This window comes from Strongylocentrotus purpuratus, unplaced genomic scaffold (genome assembly GCF_000002235.5).
Source record: "Strongylocentrotus purpuratus isolate Spur 01 unplaced genomic scaffold, Spur_5.0 spur5_contig_852, whole genome shotgun sequence".
NCBI classification, from domain to species: domain Eukaryota; kingdom Metazoa; phylum Echinodermata; class Echinoidea; order Camarodonta; family Strongylocentrotidae; genus Strongylocentrotus; species Strongylocentrotus purpuratus.
In genome coordinates this window covers 378,158-395,223 of record NW_022145560.1, presented here as the reverse complement: position 1 = coordinate 395,223, position 17,066 = coordinate 378,158, and the positions used below count along the sequence as shown (strand labels likewise).

General features: G+C 35.0%; 1 protein-coding gene and 1 non-coding gene across 2 annotated transcripts; one reads left to right on the top strand and one right to left on the bottom strand.

Moving 5' to 3' along the window:
* Nucleotides 1–3,501: 3,501 nt before the first annotated feature.
* On the bottom strand, nt 3,502–11,433 carry LOC115928180. Its single transcript, XM_030995084.1, has 5 exons — nt 11,357–11,433; nt 6,784–6,969; nt 5,718–5,804; nt 4,762–4,977; nt 3,502–3,896 (listed from the first exon to the last, which is right to left on the bottom strand). The coding sequence occupies exons 2-5, from the start codon at nt 6,934–6,936 to the stop codon at nt 3,831–3,833; spliced, it is 522 nt and encodes a 173-aa protein (XP_030850944.1). The 5' UTR covers nt 6,937–6,969; nt 11,357–11,433; the 3' UTR covers nt 3,502–3,830.
* TRNAP-AGG lies at nt 8,029–8,100 on the top strand. Its single transcript has one exon. It is a non-coding gene; the product is annotated as a tRNA-Pro (tRNA).
* Nucleotides 11,434–17,066: the final 5,633 nt, after the last annotated feature.

The following is a 17,066-nucleotide window of genomic DNA, read 5'->3' as shown; positions in this document are numbered from 1 at the left end:
CGAGGGAGTACGAATTCATACATGGTATTAAATATTCATAAGTTGCCAATTTAACGTTTGCAGTATTTTCAGAGATGTACTTTCCATCAAGAATTAAAACTACAATTGGTCAGATATTGTAGCAAGCTTACGTCATTAGATTGACTGCCGAATCACACATAGGATTATCAAAGTTTGACAAAAATAAGATTGTTAATGAATTTCTTTTTGAAGTAATTTTACATAAATCGTTAAAGGTAAAAATGAATGGTTATCAAATTGGCAACCTCATACGTCACAGAAAAGGTGAAATTGACATGAATGTAACCTTGGATGAAATATTACAATGCAAACTGTTCTGAAAAATACTTTGACGTCAGGTAGCACTTTTGACGGCTCATTAGCCCTCAAGGACCGACCTATTCATGAAAAAAAGTTTGCGTTGAGGTATCTATTACTAGAACTTTTTTTTTAACGCAGAAATAAAATCAATCAAACAAACAATTACTAGAACATACGACCACACCCTGTTGATAGGTGTGGGCAGAGGTAGGTCAACAACAAAACTGTTCTTGTTTTTTTTTACTTTTTTTTTTTTTACATGTTCCTCGCTTTAATCCAGAAATACCTGAAATCATGAAATCATGGGGCTATAAGAAAATTGGAGAAGGAGGGTTCACCATTTTAGGGCGCCACCCCCCCCCTTTTATTTTAACGCAGAAATAAAATCAATCAAACAAACAATTACTAGAACATAAGACCACACTCTGATGATAGATGTGAGCAGAGGTAGGTCAACAATACAATTTATTGTGGGGCTGGGGCTGGGGCTGGGGCTGGGGCTGGGGCTGGGGCTGAGGCTTTGAGGTTCTTGCTTTTGTTTTGTTACATGTTCCTCGCTTCAATCAAGAAATACCTGAAATCATGAAATCATGACGTCACGAAATTATGGGGCTATAAGAAAATTGGAGAGGGAGGGTTTACCATTTTTGTAACTAAACATACTCATGCCTTTTCGCCTGCGTAAATAGTCGGACTTACCTCCGATCGGACCGGGTGAAACCTCCGATACACGTTCACACCGCCACTTACCTCCGGCCTTACGTCGGATGGAAGTTACGACCGGGTGTAAATAGACCTACCTTCGCTGGTGTGGACACGACTTCACAGGGGGGGGGGGTGTCGGTGCACCACCACTGAATAATCCACGCTCAACACGCGACATGCCAAGGAACCAGTCAAGCTTGTCACATTGATTTCAACAAGTTCTATTTGATCAATGATTAAGCGACTTCATAAAAGTATTAGAGGGATTTGAAATGAGGTAGTACAAGGGTGTTTATGAAAATAAGTTTCCAGACCTGTATTTTGCGATTGAGGGGTAAAGTATCTAGTACGGAAATTTTTGGCATGCTTACTTGCCTAGTTAATTCAACATAAATACCACATGTACAACATCTTGTATTTATAAACAATTATATTCTCATCAGTGACTGCATCCTTTTACTCTTTTTCCCTCACTCTTCACTTTCTCTCTCTCTCTCTCTCTGCCATTATATATAATGCTCCCCAGCGAGTGGAGATTGTGCACACAGTGTATGCGGGCAAGCATTGAATCCAATGACCGGGGTAATAGTAAATGTGTAAAGCGCTTAGAGACATTTATATTAAGCGCTATATAAAAGCTAAATATTATTATTTTTATTATAAATATATCTTATCTTCCCTTTCTCATTATATATAAATATATATCTCCTCTATTTCTCTCTTTCTCTCCCTCCCTCTTTAATATTCCTCTCTCTCTCTCTCGCTCTCGTATTTTCTGACTCTCGCTCTCATTATAATAAATGTACAAGTATTTATATATCTTATCTTCTCTATCTTATATGTATATATATATATATATACCCCTCTCTCTCTCTCTCTCTCTCTCTCTCTAATGCAGGTTCTCTTTCTCTGTCTATGTCTGTCTCCCTCTTTCTGCTCGTACCTCTGCCTATCTTTCTTCATCTTTTCTCTATATCTCGCTCCTTTATCTTTCTTTGTGTCTCCCTCTTTCTCTCACTCTCTCTCTCTCCCTCTCTCTCTCCCTCTCTCTCTCTCTCTCTGCTCGCACCTCTGCCTATCTTTCTTTATCTTTTCTCTATATCCCGCTCCTTTATCTCTCTTTGTGTCTCCCTCTTTCTCTCACTCTCTCTCTCTCTCTCTCCCTCCCTCTCTCTCTCTCTCTGCTCGCACCTCTGCCTATCTTTCTTTATCTTTTCTCTATATCTCGCTCCTTTATCTCTCTTTGTGTCTCCCTCTTTCTCTCACCTTCTCTCTCTCTCTCTCCCTCCCTCTCTCTCTCTCTGCTCGCACCTCTGCCTATCTTTCTCTATCTTTTCTCTATTTCCCGCTCCTTTATCTCTCTTTGTGTCTCCCTCTTTCTCTCACCTTCTCTCTCTCTCTCTCTCTCTCTCTCGCTGTTATTTCCCTTTGCCTTTCTCTATCAAAATCTCTTTCTTCGGCTTATATAATAACTCATTGATAAACTGTTTGAAATGTATTACACGATTCATAATAGGACACATAAGGAATTTTATTTAATCTTTCATTAACATGTACCATTAAAAATAAATCAAACTGTAATACTTTTTATAACTTATAACTAAATATAAACTATAGGTACACTCTGCTGTGGATAATGTACGATATAATTTGTATCGACTACAAAATAAACAAGTACTTATCATTGTATTACAAATTATACGGGTCAAAGTACATAAGCAATTTTGTTTAAAATTTTCTTTAGAATATTTACAAGATTTAAACAATTTGAGAAATTGAACGTATATTGTCTTTCTTTTCTAATATTTTTCTTTTGAGAACGGCCCCCACCAGTTTTAACACAACAAAATAGGATTCTGAAAAGATCAGCATTAAAGCCAATACAAAAATACCTAATTTGTTCAACATGTCGTATAATTTTTTTCTAACGGCTGTTTCTGTCTTATTCCGGTGGTATAGTATTCAGAAAATGCCCCCATTATGTGTAAATACGAGGAAAAATAACACGAGAAATTCTTCGTCAGGCTCATTTACACCATCGCGATATTTGTAACATCGCAACATTATTTAGATTTTGTTTACCATAGTCTGAAGGGGCTTACCATGTACATAGACGTAAAGTAACTAAAATATTAAAGCAACAATTAATAGCGCATCTACATTCCAACTTACTAAAATATAATAAATAGGTTATTTTCATTTTCTGTACAAGTTTCGTAATACTTTTCCTAGGTTGATAAGGCATGCGATATTTATATTTGCACTGCTACGATGTCCTAACTGCACTATGACAGTCACAATTCCTATATAATGCTCTGCGACTTTTTGGCATGGTTTTCATAAAACATAAAATCAAAGTCTAGATGATAATAATAATAATAGGCATTAATATATCGCCGTCTATCTACAAAATTCTATTCCGAGGCGCACAAGAAAAATAGAACAAATGAGAGAGTTTAGATCTGTTTTTTTTTTAATGCCTTATTTTCTAGCCGTATTATGAAAGCATATTTTATGTCAGTGTAAAACTATGCTACATATGTAATTGTTATTAATGTTTTCCCGCTTCCCTGATATATTTCTTTGTATTGTAGATCCCACAGGCTGTTTGTCTAAATGGGGTGAGTCCCTCTATACCCTCTTCTGCCTTGAATTTCGAATAGATAACGGGGGACTGATAACTGATAACGGGAGCACATATACACAAATCATATTAAGAGTTAGCTATATTGTCAATGAACTGAATACAGCTAGCACGACCCTTCTGGGTCTCTGCATGTTGACGTTGCCAATTTGATGTAAGATTAGGCCTTGAACACCTGGTTTGGGATACCACGAGGAGGCCCATCATAGTCCACGTAGTACGGTCTCTGTAAAGATGCGGGAAAAGAAAATGAAAAAGAAGTGGTTACTAGATATTTTACGAAATTAAAACAAAAGAATAAGGCTTATTGCAAATTGCTGGATTACTGTGGTATAATAGTGAAGACTCTCATACGAAATGTTCTGGGTTCAATCCTGACCCTGCTTTATATACATCCTTGGATAAGGTGTTTCGCCCATATAACGATGAAGTGTATTGCGCTTTACGTCATCATAAAGACCCGCTGTACATCCTAACAATGTTGCTAGGTAAGAAAAATACTATGGCTTGTCCTACATAGCAACATATAATATATGCAAATCGCATTCTGACTATTAAAATAGAGTCATATATTTGTATTAAACATGTGAAGGAAATAATTTATTACATTAAGATTCACGCGTTGAAATTGATTACACAATGAAAATGGATCTTTTGTCCTTTGATTTCTCGAAAATCTATTCGATATTGTCTTAAATCCCTTCTGCACTAGTTTGACCTAGGGGGATTAGACCTCCCTGCGTGGTCACTGGCAGATGGTTATCTCATCAACTCAGCTCTCAATTAACATAAGAAAAGGGGGATTATGGGGGACCAATAGGCACCGGTTAGGATTGTTTTCTATGTAGAACTAGGGCGCAAGTAGCTACAAGTAGTGCAGTTGGGCTTTAAAATACACTTATTTGTATTTTTAAAAAAAATGTAACGTTTAGATTAACGCATAAAAATTTGATTACATAATGACCTTTTGTTGCCTATGATTTCTCGAAAGTCAGTTCGATTGAGTCTTAACCCGTTGGCTACTGACCTCATTCATTACCATATGCTTAATACATACGCCACCAGGTTCCAATAGGCAATGGGTTAGTTACCTGTTGATGCGGAGGGGGTGTGAAGCAGAATTGGCAGCAGTCAGCACATAGAGCGAAGAAGGAGAAGATACAGATGAAGCTGGCGGCGAGGATGATGGCGGAGGAAGGGACGACCAATGCATTGATAACCGTGCTCACCGACCACGAGAAGAGACCCAGGATGGTGGCGGAGACGAAGAAAGCAATCAGGTTGGCGAGGAGCGTACCGAAGTTGAGCTGCGAGAAGAGAATTTGTAATCGTTTTCTGTTTTTGCTTTGATTTGACTGTTTTTTTTTTTCACTAATGGATTTAAGGGTACTATGACGCATTATGGCTCAAGGCATGGCCACACAACGGATTTTTTTTCTGTTGCGGACCAGGGAGAATGCACTGAATTATTGATAATTGATTGCATTTTCTTTGTATATTTGTATTTGTGAGGGTGCCCCCTACCCTAGCTCCCGCTGCGTACAGTCACGATTCAGTGGCAAAGAAATTGCCTAGTAACTAGCGCTTAGAGACTATAGTGGTAATAGCGCTTTATAAGTAACGTTTTTATTATTATTATATTTAGCTGTAAGGCCACAGGAAAAAAAAAAACAGTGTCGATTTGCTATATTAGTGCTCATTTGTGAGGCATTGATCCTCATTACTGTTAGTTATGACTTAGTAGTTTATAAGCATAGTAGCATACACATGTTTTAGCAGTCAGGCAAAACAAACACTCGCAAATTATTATTCAATACAATATGAGAATGTATACTATTATCTAGATCTATTAGTAATAAAACATTGTCAAAATCATTCCATAAATTAGGGTAAAACCACATATTCCATCTTTATGACCAACAGTGCAGTATGACCCATTGAGGGCCAAGTACCCCTCTACCCCCCCCCCCTAACACACACACACTGACCTCCCCTTCCCCTCCTCCCCTTTACATGATCAAAGCCTAAAAACTATTGATATACTTACGGGTAACATGTGGTATTCTTGTGTTGACCTCTTTTTCGAAGGTGACTCTAGTGCATCTATTATGTTACCAGCACCGCACATCAATATCTATCAGACAGAAAAATTACAACAATTAGATGTGTTTATGCCAAATAAGTAATCTCCCCGTGTAACATTGTATATATATATATATCTTTTTTTTTCAATGGGAATGTGGGGTTAACAAAAAGGGCGATTAGCCTTATGAACGTCAACCCCCTTAAGAAGTATACACTGTATTGTTGAGAGAAAAGAAAGGAGAACAAAAAGCAGAGAAAACCTGAACCCCAATATAAAAGGAAAAAAGGGAAGGAAAAGGGAAGGGGAGGGGAAATTCATTAAAAAGTGCATTTACTGATCGTTACGTCTTTTAATTTTGAGATTGAATACAATGATAAAAGACGGGATTTAAACATTATATCACGGAATCCCAAAACCTCAATCCATGGGTTTAGAGTCAAGTGAATAAATCACTTGTTGTTCTTGTTGATTAGTGTGTTATGGCAATCAGTCAAATTTGACTTTTATCAACAACAATTGAAAAAAAAAATGTTACATGTGTTATAATACAAGTGACTTCTTTCTTGTTTTGGGGTATTTTTTTAAAAACTATAAATAATTATATATTTTGTTTTAAAGATAAAAATAGGAGCATGCCAGGTTACCGAGTCATATCGGTTCTAAATTGGCACTGCCATGACAAACCTGCTCGTGTTTTGTACTATACCACGACACCTGATAATATGAAGTATTGATGTGTATCAATACAGTGGAGTTTTGGAATGATCATAATGAAAATAAAATTGACTCCATCTTCACAAGGATCCACTGCACACATAAACTAGTAAACGGGACTATACACAAATTTTCACTCAAATTTGTTCATTTATCTTTTGTCATATTTTTAAAATAATGGCGTCATAAGAGTAAACTTTTCCAGGGGTAATTTCTATCACGATATTTTGCCAACACGAGGCATATGAGAAAGCTCATGAATATTTTTTTACCCAGCTAGAACTGAACTTTCTCTTTCATTCATAACACTCACAATGATTCCTCCCCACAGTGGGGAACCAACAGCGTTGTTGGTGACGTTGGCGAGGGTTGTGAACGATAAGAGAGACGCCATAATGAGCATGGCGAGAGTGAGCAATATCTGAACGGCCCCGGTGAAGCCGATGAATCGTCTGCGAAATCCCATCGTTGGTGGCGTCTTGTATTTTCAGGAAAGAATCTGAGGATGACGGATAGATAGAAAGATACATCACGTTAATTAAACAACACATTAGTCCCCACAAATATAGCCATTATACATGAGGGTTATGGACCCCCCCCCCCCCCACACCCCTTCAGTCAACTGTTATGATTATGTTTTTATTTTTTTCAAGTCAATATATTTACATGTTACAAAAATTATGTTACTTTGTCATTATTTTGAGGGATCCACATTTTACAAGCTCTGCTTTTTAGTGGACCCCTCCATTTCCACAGGTTTATTTTTAAAAAACTTTAAAAAAAAACGTTATACTGGACATGTATGAATACTATCTATTTTATAACTTTAAACTGTATTATAGTCTTGAGCATTGAATTGTATGTCTGGTTTCTTGTCAAAATTACTGTTCTGTTGGAAATTAAATATAAAACTGAAACTGAAACTGAAACTGAAACTGAAACTGAAATAACTGTAATACGTTTCTGTTGTCCGATCATGGTACGGCGGCAATTGTTTAAAAAGGGTTTAATTTCCTCCAATATATAGAGTTAGAAGTTGGGCTGTAATAAACCTGGGTGTGTTTCACAAAGATTCTAAGTCAAAATTAACACTATGTTAGACTTAAAAATCATGGAGAGCCATTTTTAACTTTAAAATAAAATATATTCCAAAGCAAAAATTCAAGTATTTCAGACTTTTTATAAATTCCACATCAAGAACATGAAATCTCCTTGATGATAGAAAATCTGAATGATTTGAATCAACATTTTATGCCTTTTAAAATAACTGTTATAAAAATATTTTCAAAGATTCTAACGGCTTTCCATAATTGTTAAGTCCAACTTAGAGATGAGTTTAACTTAGGATCTTTGTGAAACACCCCCCTGTTTACTATCTTTATGTACATTATTGGAACAAAATTTTCTTTTTACATCTAATAGGCGTATTAGGGATTTAACCGAGATGGCAGTAATTAATGCATGCATTCTCGAGGTAAAGCAATTCCTGAGATAAACATTAATGTTGAAATATGTAAACGCATTCAAATTATCTTACTATGAAGATATCATAAGCCAAGGTTCGTTGGTCTAGTGGCATGATTCTCGCTTAGGGTGCGAGAGGTCCCGGGTTCGACTCCCGGACGAGCCCCACGTAATTTTTTTTGCATTTTAAATAGTAAATTGTTACTGATTTGGCTTAAAAACCCAATCAAACCACAACAACATATGGTAATAAATGTACAATTATCTCCATCAGGTTAAAAGAAAACTCTAAAATATCTCCGCACGATAGTATTGACTGGCCTCCCATTGTCATGTCGTATTATTCCTTCCCTTTCTAAAGAATTACGATATTCTTAGTAACGAAAAGGTCACGGCTTTCAGACGACAAAAGATGAACAAACCACTTGAGCAAATGCAAACTCAATTCAAGCAGCATTCCTACCTATTGTTGACTTTGCAATGATTATTGTTTGTTCGGTAACTTTTGAGGGCCACTCCTAGAATACTAACACTGCCCCCATTCGAAGGGATGCTTTCTGCATGTCCATGAATTGAAACCAATACTTCGAGAGTGGTATTTTGGATAACTTAGTATGGAATTCTTTGTCATCTCGAATTAAATTACAAGTCCACTCCAACAATACTTTACTTTCAATAGAAGCAGAAAAAAATCAGACAAACCAATCAAAAAAAGTTTGAGCAAAATCGGATAACTAATAAGAAAGTTATGAATTTTTGAAAAAGGTATGTAAAACTAAGGAACAATGAAAATCACTAAACAAATTGCCAATTTGATTATCAGTTTGTGCTTCTATTGAAAGTAAGTTATTTTTTGGAGTGGACTTGCTCTTAAAGAAAATTCCAATTTCTGTAATCAATCAAGAAAATGTTAAAGGTATACTCATTACTTTTTTAACAATAGTTTGTTATCCTTCGCCAGTTGTTTGAATGATTAAATTTATGTGCATAACGCCTGTCTTTTCAATAGTGGTATTTTAGTTTGGCATCAATTTCAAATTCTTCAATTTGTCAAGCCTCATTAGTCTTTGTATTAATGTCGATGTTGACTCTCCTGCTTGTATGAATTTATGGGATGTACCTATTATCGTATTGCTTGAAATGTTTTATACATTTTGTAATGTTTTTTGGAACTGAAGAAAGAAAGATGGATTGGTTGAATAAGGGTTTTTGTTGATTACTTTTAGATGCAACCTTCAATAAATCACATTCTAAAGAAACATAAATTAGGACAAATCAATATTTCACATTCTTAGAAAATAACAAAACTTGGTAAAGATATGAATAATTTAGTTGTTAATTTATTGTACATGTATGTTTTTTTTTTTTTTTTTTTTTTTGCAATTTATTGGAGAATGAATAAAGACTGAACTGATTTGAACTGTACTAAAATTCACTCGAGAAAATAGTGGAAACCGCTCTTGAAGGATTTATTTAGTCACTATTTTGGAGCAGATTGGAGAAGAAAGTGATCAATTAAAGATGACTCCTAAAAGAGTGGATTCCAATTCCACTGCAGAGTACGGAGTCAAGACAGTTTGCCAAATAATGGGTTTTTCAAAGTCTTCGCCTTAATAGTTTCACTGTTTGTTCATTACCTTCTTTATTTTAAACACTAAATAATCGATGAAATTGATATCATTTTCAGAGGGGTGTCTTTATTTGTAACTTTCCAAGAATTTGCCAACATACAAGGACAATATCTTGTGCAAATGAAACTAGACTCATATCTCTTTTTAGTAAAAGTTATAGCAACCCAAAGTTATTGACCTGACAAAAACTAGACTACAGCATCTAGAAAAGCCTCAATATATTTCTACATCACGTCTTTGACACAAAAACTAATTTGATGGATCTAGGGCCGCTGGGATTGAAAATTTGTTTTGAAAGTTCGATGCGACCAGCCCACTCAAAATATAATATGTATATATAAAGTGGCCCTCAGACCACAAATGGACTGGACCTTGATCCGGCCCAAAGTTCCCTACGGGTAATGTACCCTGGACGTTTCATTCGGATACAAGTATCTTTTTTTCTACCAAAGATGACAGGTGTTGTCAGTGGAAACCCCTTGTAAAAATTAATTGCACAGGCGTAGCTTGAGATATATATATATAGAGAGAGAGAGAGGGGAATGGATAAGGGGTTGACCCCACGTCAACTCAAAAGTTTGATAAACATTTTATCCTAGCATTTGACGACAAATCTTCATAAATATCAAATGAGCGATTTGTTTTCCTTTTCTCTTACTGAATATTCTTTAATCTGGCCAGGAAATACGAATCTACGGATTTGTTTCTATGAATAACTATGCTATTTTCTAATTAACATAAATGAAGTCTTTATCATTTGTTTGAAATAACAAACAAAACAATTGGTGATTCAAATCTAAAATATTTATCCCACACCCATCCCATTCTTGGTTTTCTCACAATGGCGATGTAAATTAATCTCAATTATGTTGAAATTGGTATAAAATTGTATATACTTCAATTACTTTTACATAAGACACCAAACTAAAAGTAGTTTGAGGTTTTCGAAAAATGTAATTTACAAAATACTACTTTTCATCAAAAGGGCCGCGTTTTTGGACCCTCCTACGATTTCGGAATGACCGCTACAATATAAAATCTTTCAATTTCAATTCAATTCAATTGTTTTATTTTTAAAAAATCATAAAAAGTTTTACATCAAATACAATTACAAGTACAATTGATATACAGTAACATAATAGATAAGGGAAAAAGGGGGAACTAAAAAAACCCAGAAGCTTGTGGGTTGAGAAGTTCCCTCAGTACATTATCATAATCAAACTCTGTACATAAATGAAGTAAGAAGTAAGAAATATATTCTAAGGTTACACTTACACTGTACAAAACTGATAAATCACCAATGATAAATCACCACACACATCCACGTATAGAACCAATCACACAGGGAGGGGTTATGATTCGGGCCCATTCAGTTGTGACTGGTGCAAGTCAGTCCCTTACTCATATATATATATATACACGTACGCAGGTATATATAACAAATTGACTGTCGAATCAATCACAAATAGGATCATCAAAGTTTGACAAAACAGCAATGTTTTGAATTAACAAGGTGTGCTTAGTTTGTGTGGTAGTGGCGGGCAACTCAAAACTAAACATGAAACTTGATTTTGGCCCTCCGCTTATTTCCGCTCGGTTTGATTTCATTTTCCTGACTCTTTTGAGATCAATTTAATGACATGTGCATGTATTTTTAATCTGGTCCGAGTTCATATCATGATTGCATTATAATCAAACTTTAAATAAAGCGACTAAATATCAATGTGAACACATGGGAAAAAAAGATTTTAAACAGATCGAACCAACGAAAACAACTTTTGAAATACTTACAAAGAATAAGTTGATATGCTCGAGTAGCGTGAGATGTTCAGTGCATACGGCGTCACATAGAAGAAGGATATGATCAACTTCAGGAAGTACGAATTTACAATGGGTATGAAATATTCATAAGTTGCCAGTTTGACGATGACAGTATTTTCAGAGATGTACTTTTCATCAAGAATTAAAACTACAAGTAGTCGGACATTGTAGCATACTTGCGTCATTAAATTGACTGCCGAATCACACATAGGATTATCAAAGTTTGACCCCAAAAGGCATAGTTAAGGATTTTTTGCGAAGTACTTTTTCATAAATCGCTAAATGTAATGAATGGTTATCAAATTGGCAACCTCGTACGTCAAAGAATGACGAAACGGTGACATTGTCAATTGATGCGACCTCAAATGAAATATTACAATGCAAACTTCCTAATGTAAATACAACTTGTGAGACCCTAAGTTGCTGCCGATGCTAAAAATAGATCTGCAGCATGCCCGCCCAAAAGTTAAACACTATTGAAGTACAAACTCCATGACGTATCGTACATTGTATAACTTCTATTCAATATTCAATGACGCTTTTTATATGTCACTTCTCTCGCCTTTGGCTATCATTTCAAGAGAAGGTTAAGTCGTGGTAAAAGTTAACAATAATTAAAACGCTTTCTTTTTGTTCTTTAAAAAATCTCGATGCATGTGGAAGAGTACGTATAGAAATCCCGAATGAAATTAAAACATCTTGTCCATGTTATCAGTACAACTGTATCATCAATATATTTAATACATTCAAGGTTTCTTCACTTTGTACTTTCTGAGGTAAGATTCATTTGCCAAATTTCTTTGAGTTCAGGAACATCACCTTGTTTAACCAATATTAAAACTTGTCTTTAATATTTTATCTTTTGTTGTACTTTATCTGTGTAAACATCCAATTTATGTTTCACCTGCGTGTTATTGGTGCAATTAACTTGTAAACTTTTCATTATCAAATTTCTATTTCATTCAAAACAAATGGCAATTTTATGTTATCAATGAAGCTGGCAAGTCATATTAAATATACACAATATGTTTTCAGTTTTCTATACCATTCAACGTGTTGTCAATGAAATATTATACCATGTACTTTTTAAGTTCAAGTTCAAGTTCAAGTTTATTCAAACCAAATCAAACATAAACAATGGTATAAGATATAACAGCAAGGAATACAAGAATGATAGGTTTGGGACCCCAGTGAAGCACAGCTTGTGAACGGGGCCCCTTTACATAGTAGACTATACAGTAGGTATATAATGGCAGATATTGGCAAGGAGTAACATATTTACAACGAGTATAACTCATGTTTATGTAACAATGTAACAACTATAGTAACAACATAACAAATTATGCAGATGAGTATACCCCCACCCCCCAATTACAACACATACACAAACACACACACACACACGCACACACACACATAACGTACACTTCATACATGGCTACCTCATCTTGTTTTATAATACATTCATGTATCTGATAGCAATCTGTCGAAAAGGTGTTTTGTACAAGATATTTTAAACCGAGACAATGTAGTAATACTAATTATATTAAGGGGTAACTTATTCCACTTTTTAACACAGACAGTTCTAAATGATTTTAAGGCAGTATGGGTCCTGGCGTATGACTGATGGACAAGGCTACTCTGACGAGTATGATAATGATGGATGGAAGAGTTTTCCACAAACACAGTAGTCAAAAATGTATACTGGAGTGATTGACATTTAAACATAAATATTAAGCAATTAAGAGATACCAATTCATCAAAAGGCAAAATATGCAGTTGCAAAAACAAAGGAGTACTAGGTGTTCTATATTCTGAATTTGTTATATACCTAACAACTTTCTTTTGAAGTACTTGCAACTTATGTACATGGGTCCTAAATGTGTGACCCCAAGCAATATTACAATACATCAAATGAGGCATAATAATAGCATTATATAAAGTAACTAAGGTGTATTGGGGGAGGAAATAACGAAGTTTGGATATTACTCCGGTACTGCGAGACACTTTAGTACATACTTTATCAAGATGTTCTTTCCATGATAAATATTCATCCACCGTAACACCAAGAAATAGCACATGTTGACTGCGATTGATCTGTTGACCACCAACAACTAAGGGGTGAATATTTTCAGGGATTTTCCTCCCTCTAGACCTAAATATTACACATTGAGTTTTACCAGTATTCAATAACAGTTTGTTACAACAAAACCATGTAAAGAGTCTACAGATTTCAGTATTAGCTGACTGCATAAGAGAGTGTACATTCTTGTGAGAATATAACAAACATGTATCGTCAGCAAAAAGAGAATATGTAAATAATTGAGACGAATTAATAATATCATTAATGTAAATCAAAAACAGCAATGGGCCAAGAACAGATCCCTGAGGTACACCATACTTCACATTGCTAGATTGAGACTTGGCACCATTAACGACAACAAATTGTAATCTATTTTCCAAATAACTTTTAAACCAATTTAATGCTATACCTCGAACACCATAATGATTGAGCTTTCTTAAGAGTATATCATGATCAATTGTGTCAAATGCTTTTGACAAGTCTAAAAATATTCCAAGGCAATAATTCCCGCTGTCAATTGCACAAATTATTGTATTTACCAAATTTAAAACACCCATAGTAGTGGAGCAATTTTTACGGAAGCCAAATTGCTGGGGGATCAAAACATCATTAAGAAGCAAAAACTCATTTAATCTTTTGTAGACTAATTTCTCAAGAATCTTTGAAAATATTGGTAACAAGGCAATTGGTCTATAATTCTCAATGCATTTACGATCATTCTTTTTATAAACTGGAACTACCTTTGCTATTTTTAACTTATCAGGAACGAACCCTTGAGACATTGACTTATTGAATATATCACAAAGCGGACCTGCAATAACATGCATACAATCTTTTATAACTCTAGGAGAAATATCATCTGAGCCAGATGACTTAGATGGTTTCAAATCTAAGACAAAATTAACAATCTCATGCACAGTTGTTGGTCTAAAAAATAGAGAGGATGGGTTATCCCGAGGCAACAAATAATCTTCAAATAATGTCTGCACAGGTGGAATTTCTCTACTTATCCTTGCAGGCAAATTAATAAAATACTTATTAAAATATTCAGCTTTATCTAGATTTGAATTTAAATAAATTTCCCCGTGGTACATTTCATCTGGTATTGGATCCTTTTTACCCCTCCCAAGTAAATCATTTATATGAAACCAAGTCTTCCGTATATCCCTCTGTGTACTTTTAAATACATCACCATAATAACTTTTCTTGTTATTACGGACTAAATTAGTCAAGGTGTTTTTATAGTCTATATATTTCTTTCTATTCGCCTCACTTTTATGCCTAATGTATTTACAATAAAGCTTATTTTTATGATTTATAGATTTCAGAAGACCTTGGGTGATCCAGGGTTTTTTACATTTCTTTTTCCTACTCAACCGAACAAGAGGAAAATGAAATTCATACAAGTTACCAAAAATTCTTAAAAAATAATTATAACTGTCATCTACATCAATAAGACTATAAAGAAGAGACCAATCAATAGTAAGAAGATCTTGCTTAAATCTAAAAAAAACTGTAACATTTACCTTTTCATTTGAAAGAGACTTCCCTTTATTAATACTAAAAATTGGCATATGATCAGACAAATCCGAACAAAGGATTCCACAAGCAAAATCATCTTGAATACAATTTGTAAAAATATTATCTATCAATGTTGAAGTAGTAGAAGTAATACGAGTCGGTTTAGTAATCAAAGCAAATAAACCAAAAGATGTTAAAAAATCAACAAAGTCTTTTACTCTGCCATCAGAATCACAATTTAATAAATTAATATTAAAATCACCCATAAGATAGACATCTTTCTTTTCCCGGCCAATAACCTGCATATGATAATCAAAAGAATGAATGAAAGAAGCAATATCATTATCAGGTGCTCTATATACACAACCAACAATGGATTTCACATTATCAATGGCTATTTCTACAAAAATAGACTCAAAACCAGCATGCTCGCCCGATAAATCAGTACGCAACTTATAATCAATACCATCCCTGACGTACAATAATACCCCACCACCTCGTTTATTAGATCTACAAACTTGTAAAAGAGAATATCCAGGAATGTCAAACATACACGTATTTGTTGTTTGCTTGAACCAGGTTTCTGAAATTCCAATCACAGAAAAATTATGTTTTAAACATGACAAGAAAACTAAAAAGTCTTCATAATTCTTAAAAAGACTTCTCGCATTTATATGCATAATGGATATTTTACTTAAGTTATTACATTGAAAATCACTACAGTCCATATACTTGCAGTCACTGACTACATGATCAAGGTAATCTTGAACATTGTCATCCATGATAAAAATTTGGGCTTTGATGGGAAACCACCAAGTATAACAAGGTAATAGAACTCAAGTTCATGAGGACATAAGTAAACAACAAACAAGTGAACAGATCAAATTGTAGAGGAGGAGCCTTCACACATACACTCACAAACACCCATATCAACACACACACAACACTAAATACAAAGTAAAAGATCAATGGATATATATACATGTGTAATATGTAAGAAAGAAAAATCTTACAAGCAAGAAAAATGTTCAGAAAAAGAGTTGGTGCAAAACCTCTGGGATTGATAGAGAGTTACTAGGTATTTAAAAACGTTTCAACTCATTACAAGGTTGAAACTTGTCGAAGGGAAGAGAAGGCCCTTTTCATAGAAATTCCCTCCTCACTGGTTTTTAAGGCGGCCATGATCCTCCCGTCGATGGACCAAGCAGCCTCAACTTTGGGGTGGTTGACAAGCTTCATCAGGATCTGGTGATTCGTCTGAGTCAGGTCCTCTTGGATCGAGATTCCAGAACCCTTCAGACGTCTCCTATCCTTCATCATGGCTGCCTTTTTCTTATACTGGGTGAATTTCACCAGGATGGGGCGGGGCTTCTTAGCATCAGGACGAGGCTTTACTCTGTGAATTGAACAATTTCAGCTTTCAGCTGCATGCTCGATGATTTTTATCACAATAAACCAATACAATACAATACCTCGAAAATAAAAAAGCTAGAAATTGTTCAAATCTTTGGACCAGATTTCGTTGCCAAGTGGATGTAGAGCCCAACATACTCACATCTGTGTGCAGTGCGCTTATTAACTTTATACGACTTCCAGCATATATACTTATAGTCACTTTAATATCATTCTAATGATTCTAACTTTCCAAAGTTATAGGATAGTTTCATTCTTTATGCAATCGCACGATCAGGGCACTGCTTCACAGAACTAGATATATACAAATGTCAACATTCAATGACAAATCGGCTCTATACCAATGAAATGCTTAGCTTATAACATCTATTGAAACTCATTATTGATAACTAGTTTTTATGAAACAGGGCCAATGACTCACATTTCTCTTTGAATCGAGGGGCGTGGTGAATTGGGTTCCTAATTTATTTTACTCCCGCGGTCAAGGTTCTTAAATGAACTGAATGAGATAGTATTTAGTTGACGAAACCAATTCGAAATGTCATATTTTTAAGGGGTCATCCCAATAGACCGAAAGACCGGGAGACCGATTGTGACGCACGGTTTACTTTGCCGACAAGACAAACTGTGACAAAGAAGATACACATGAAAACATAGAGAAGA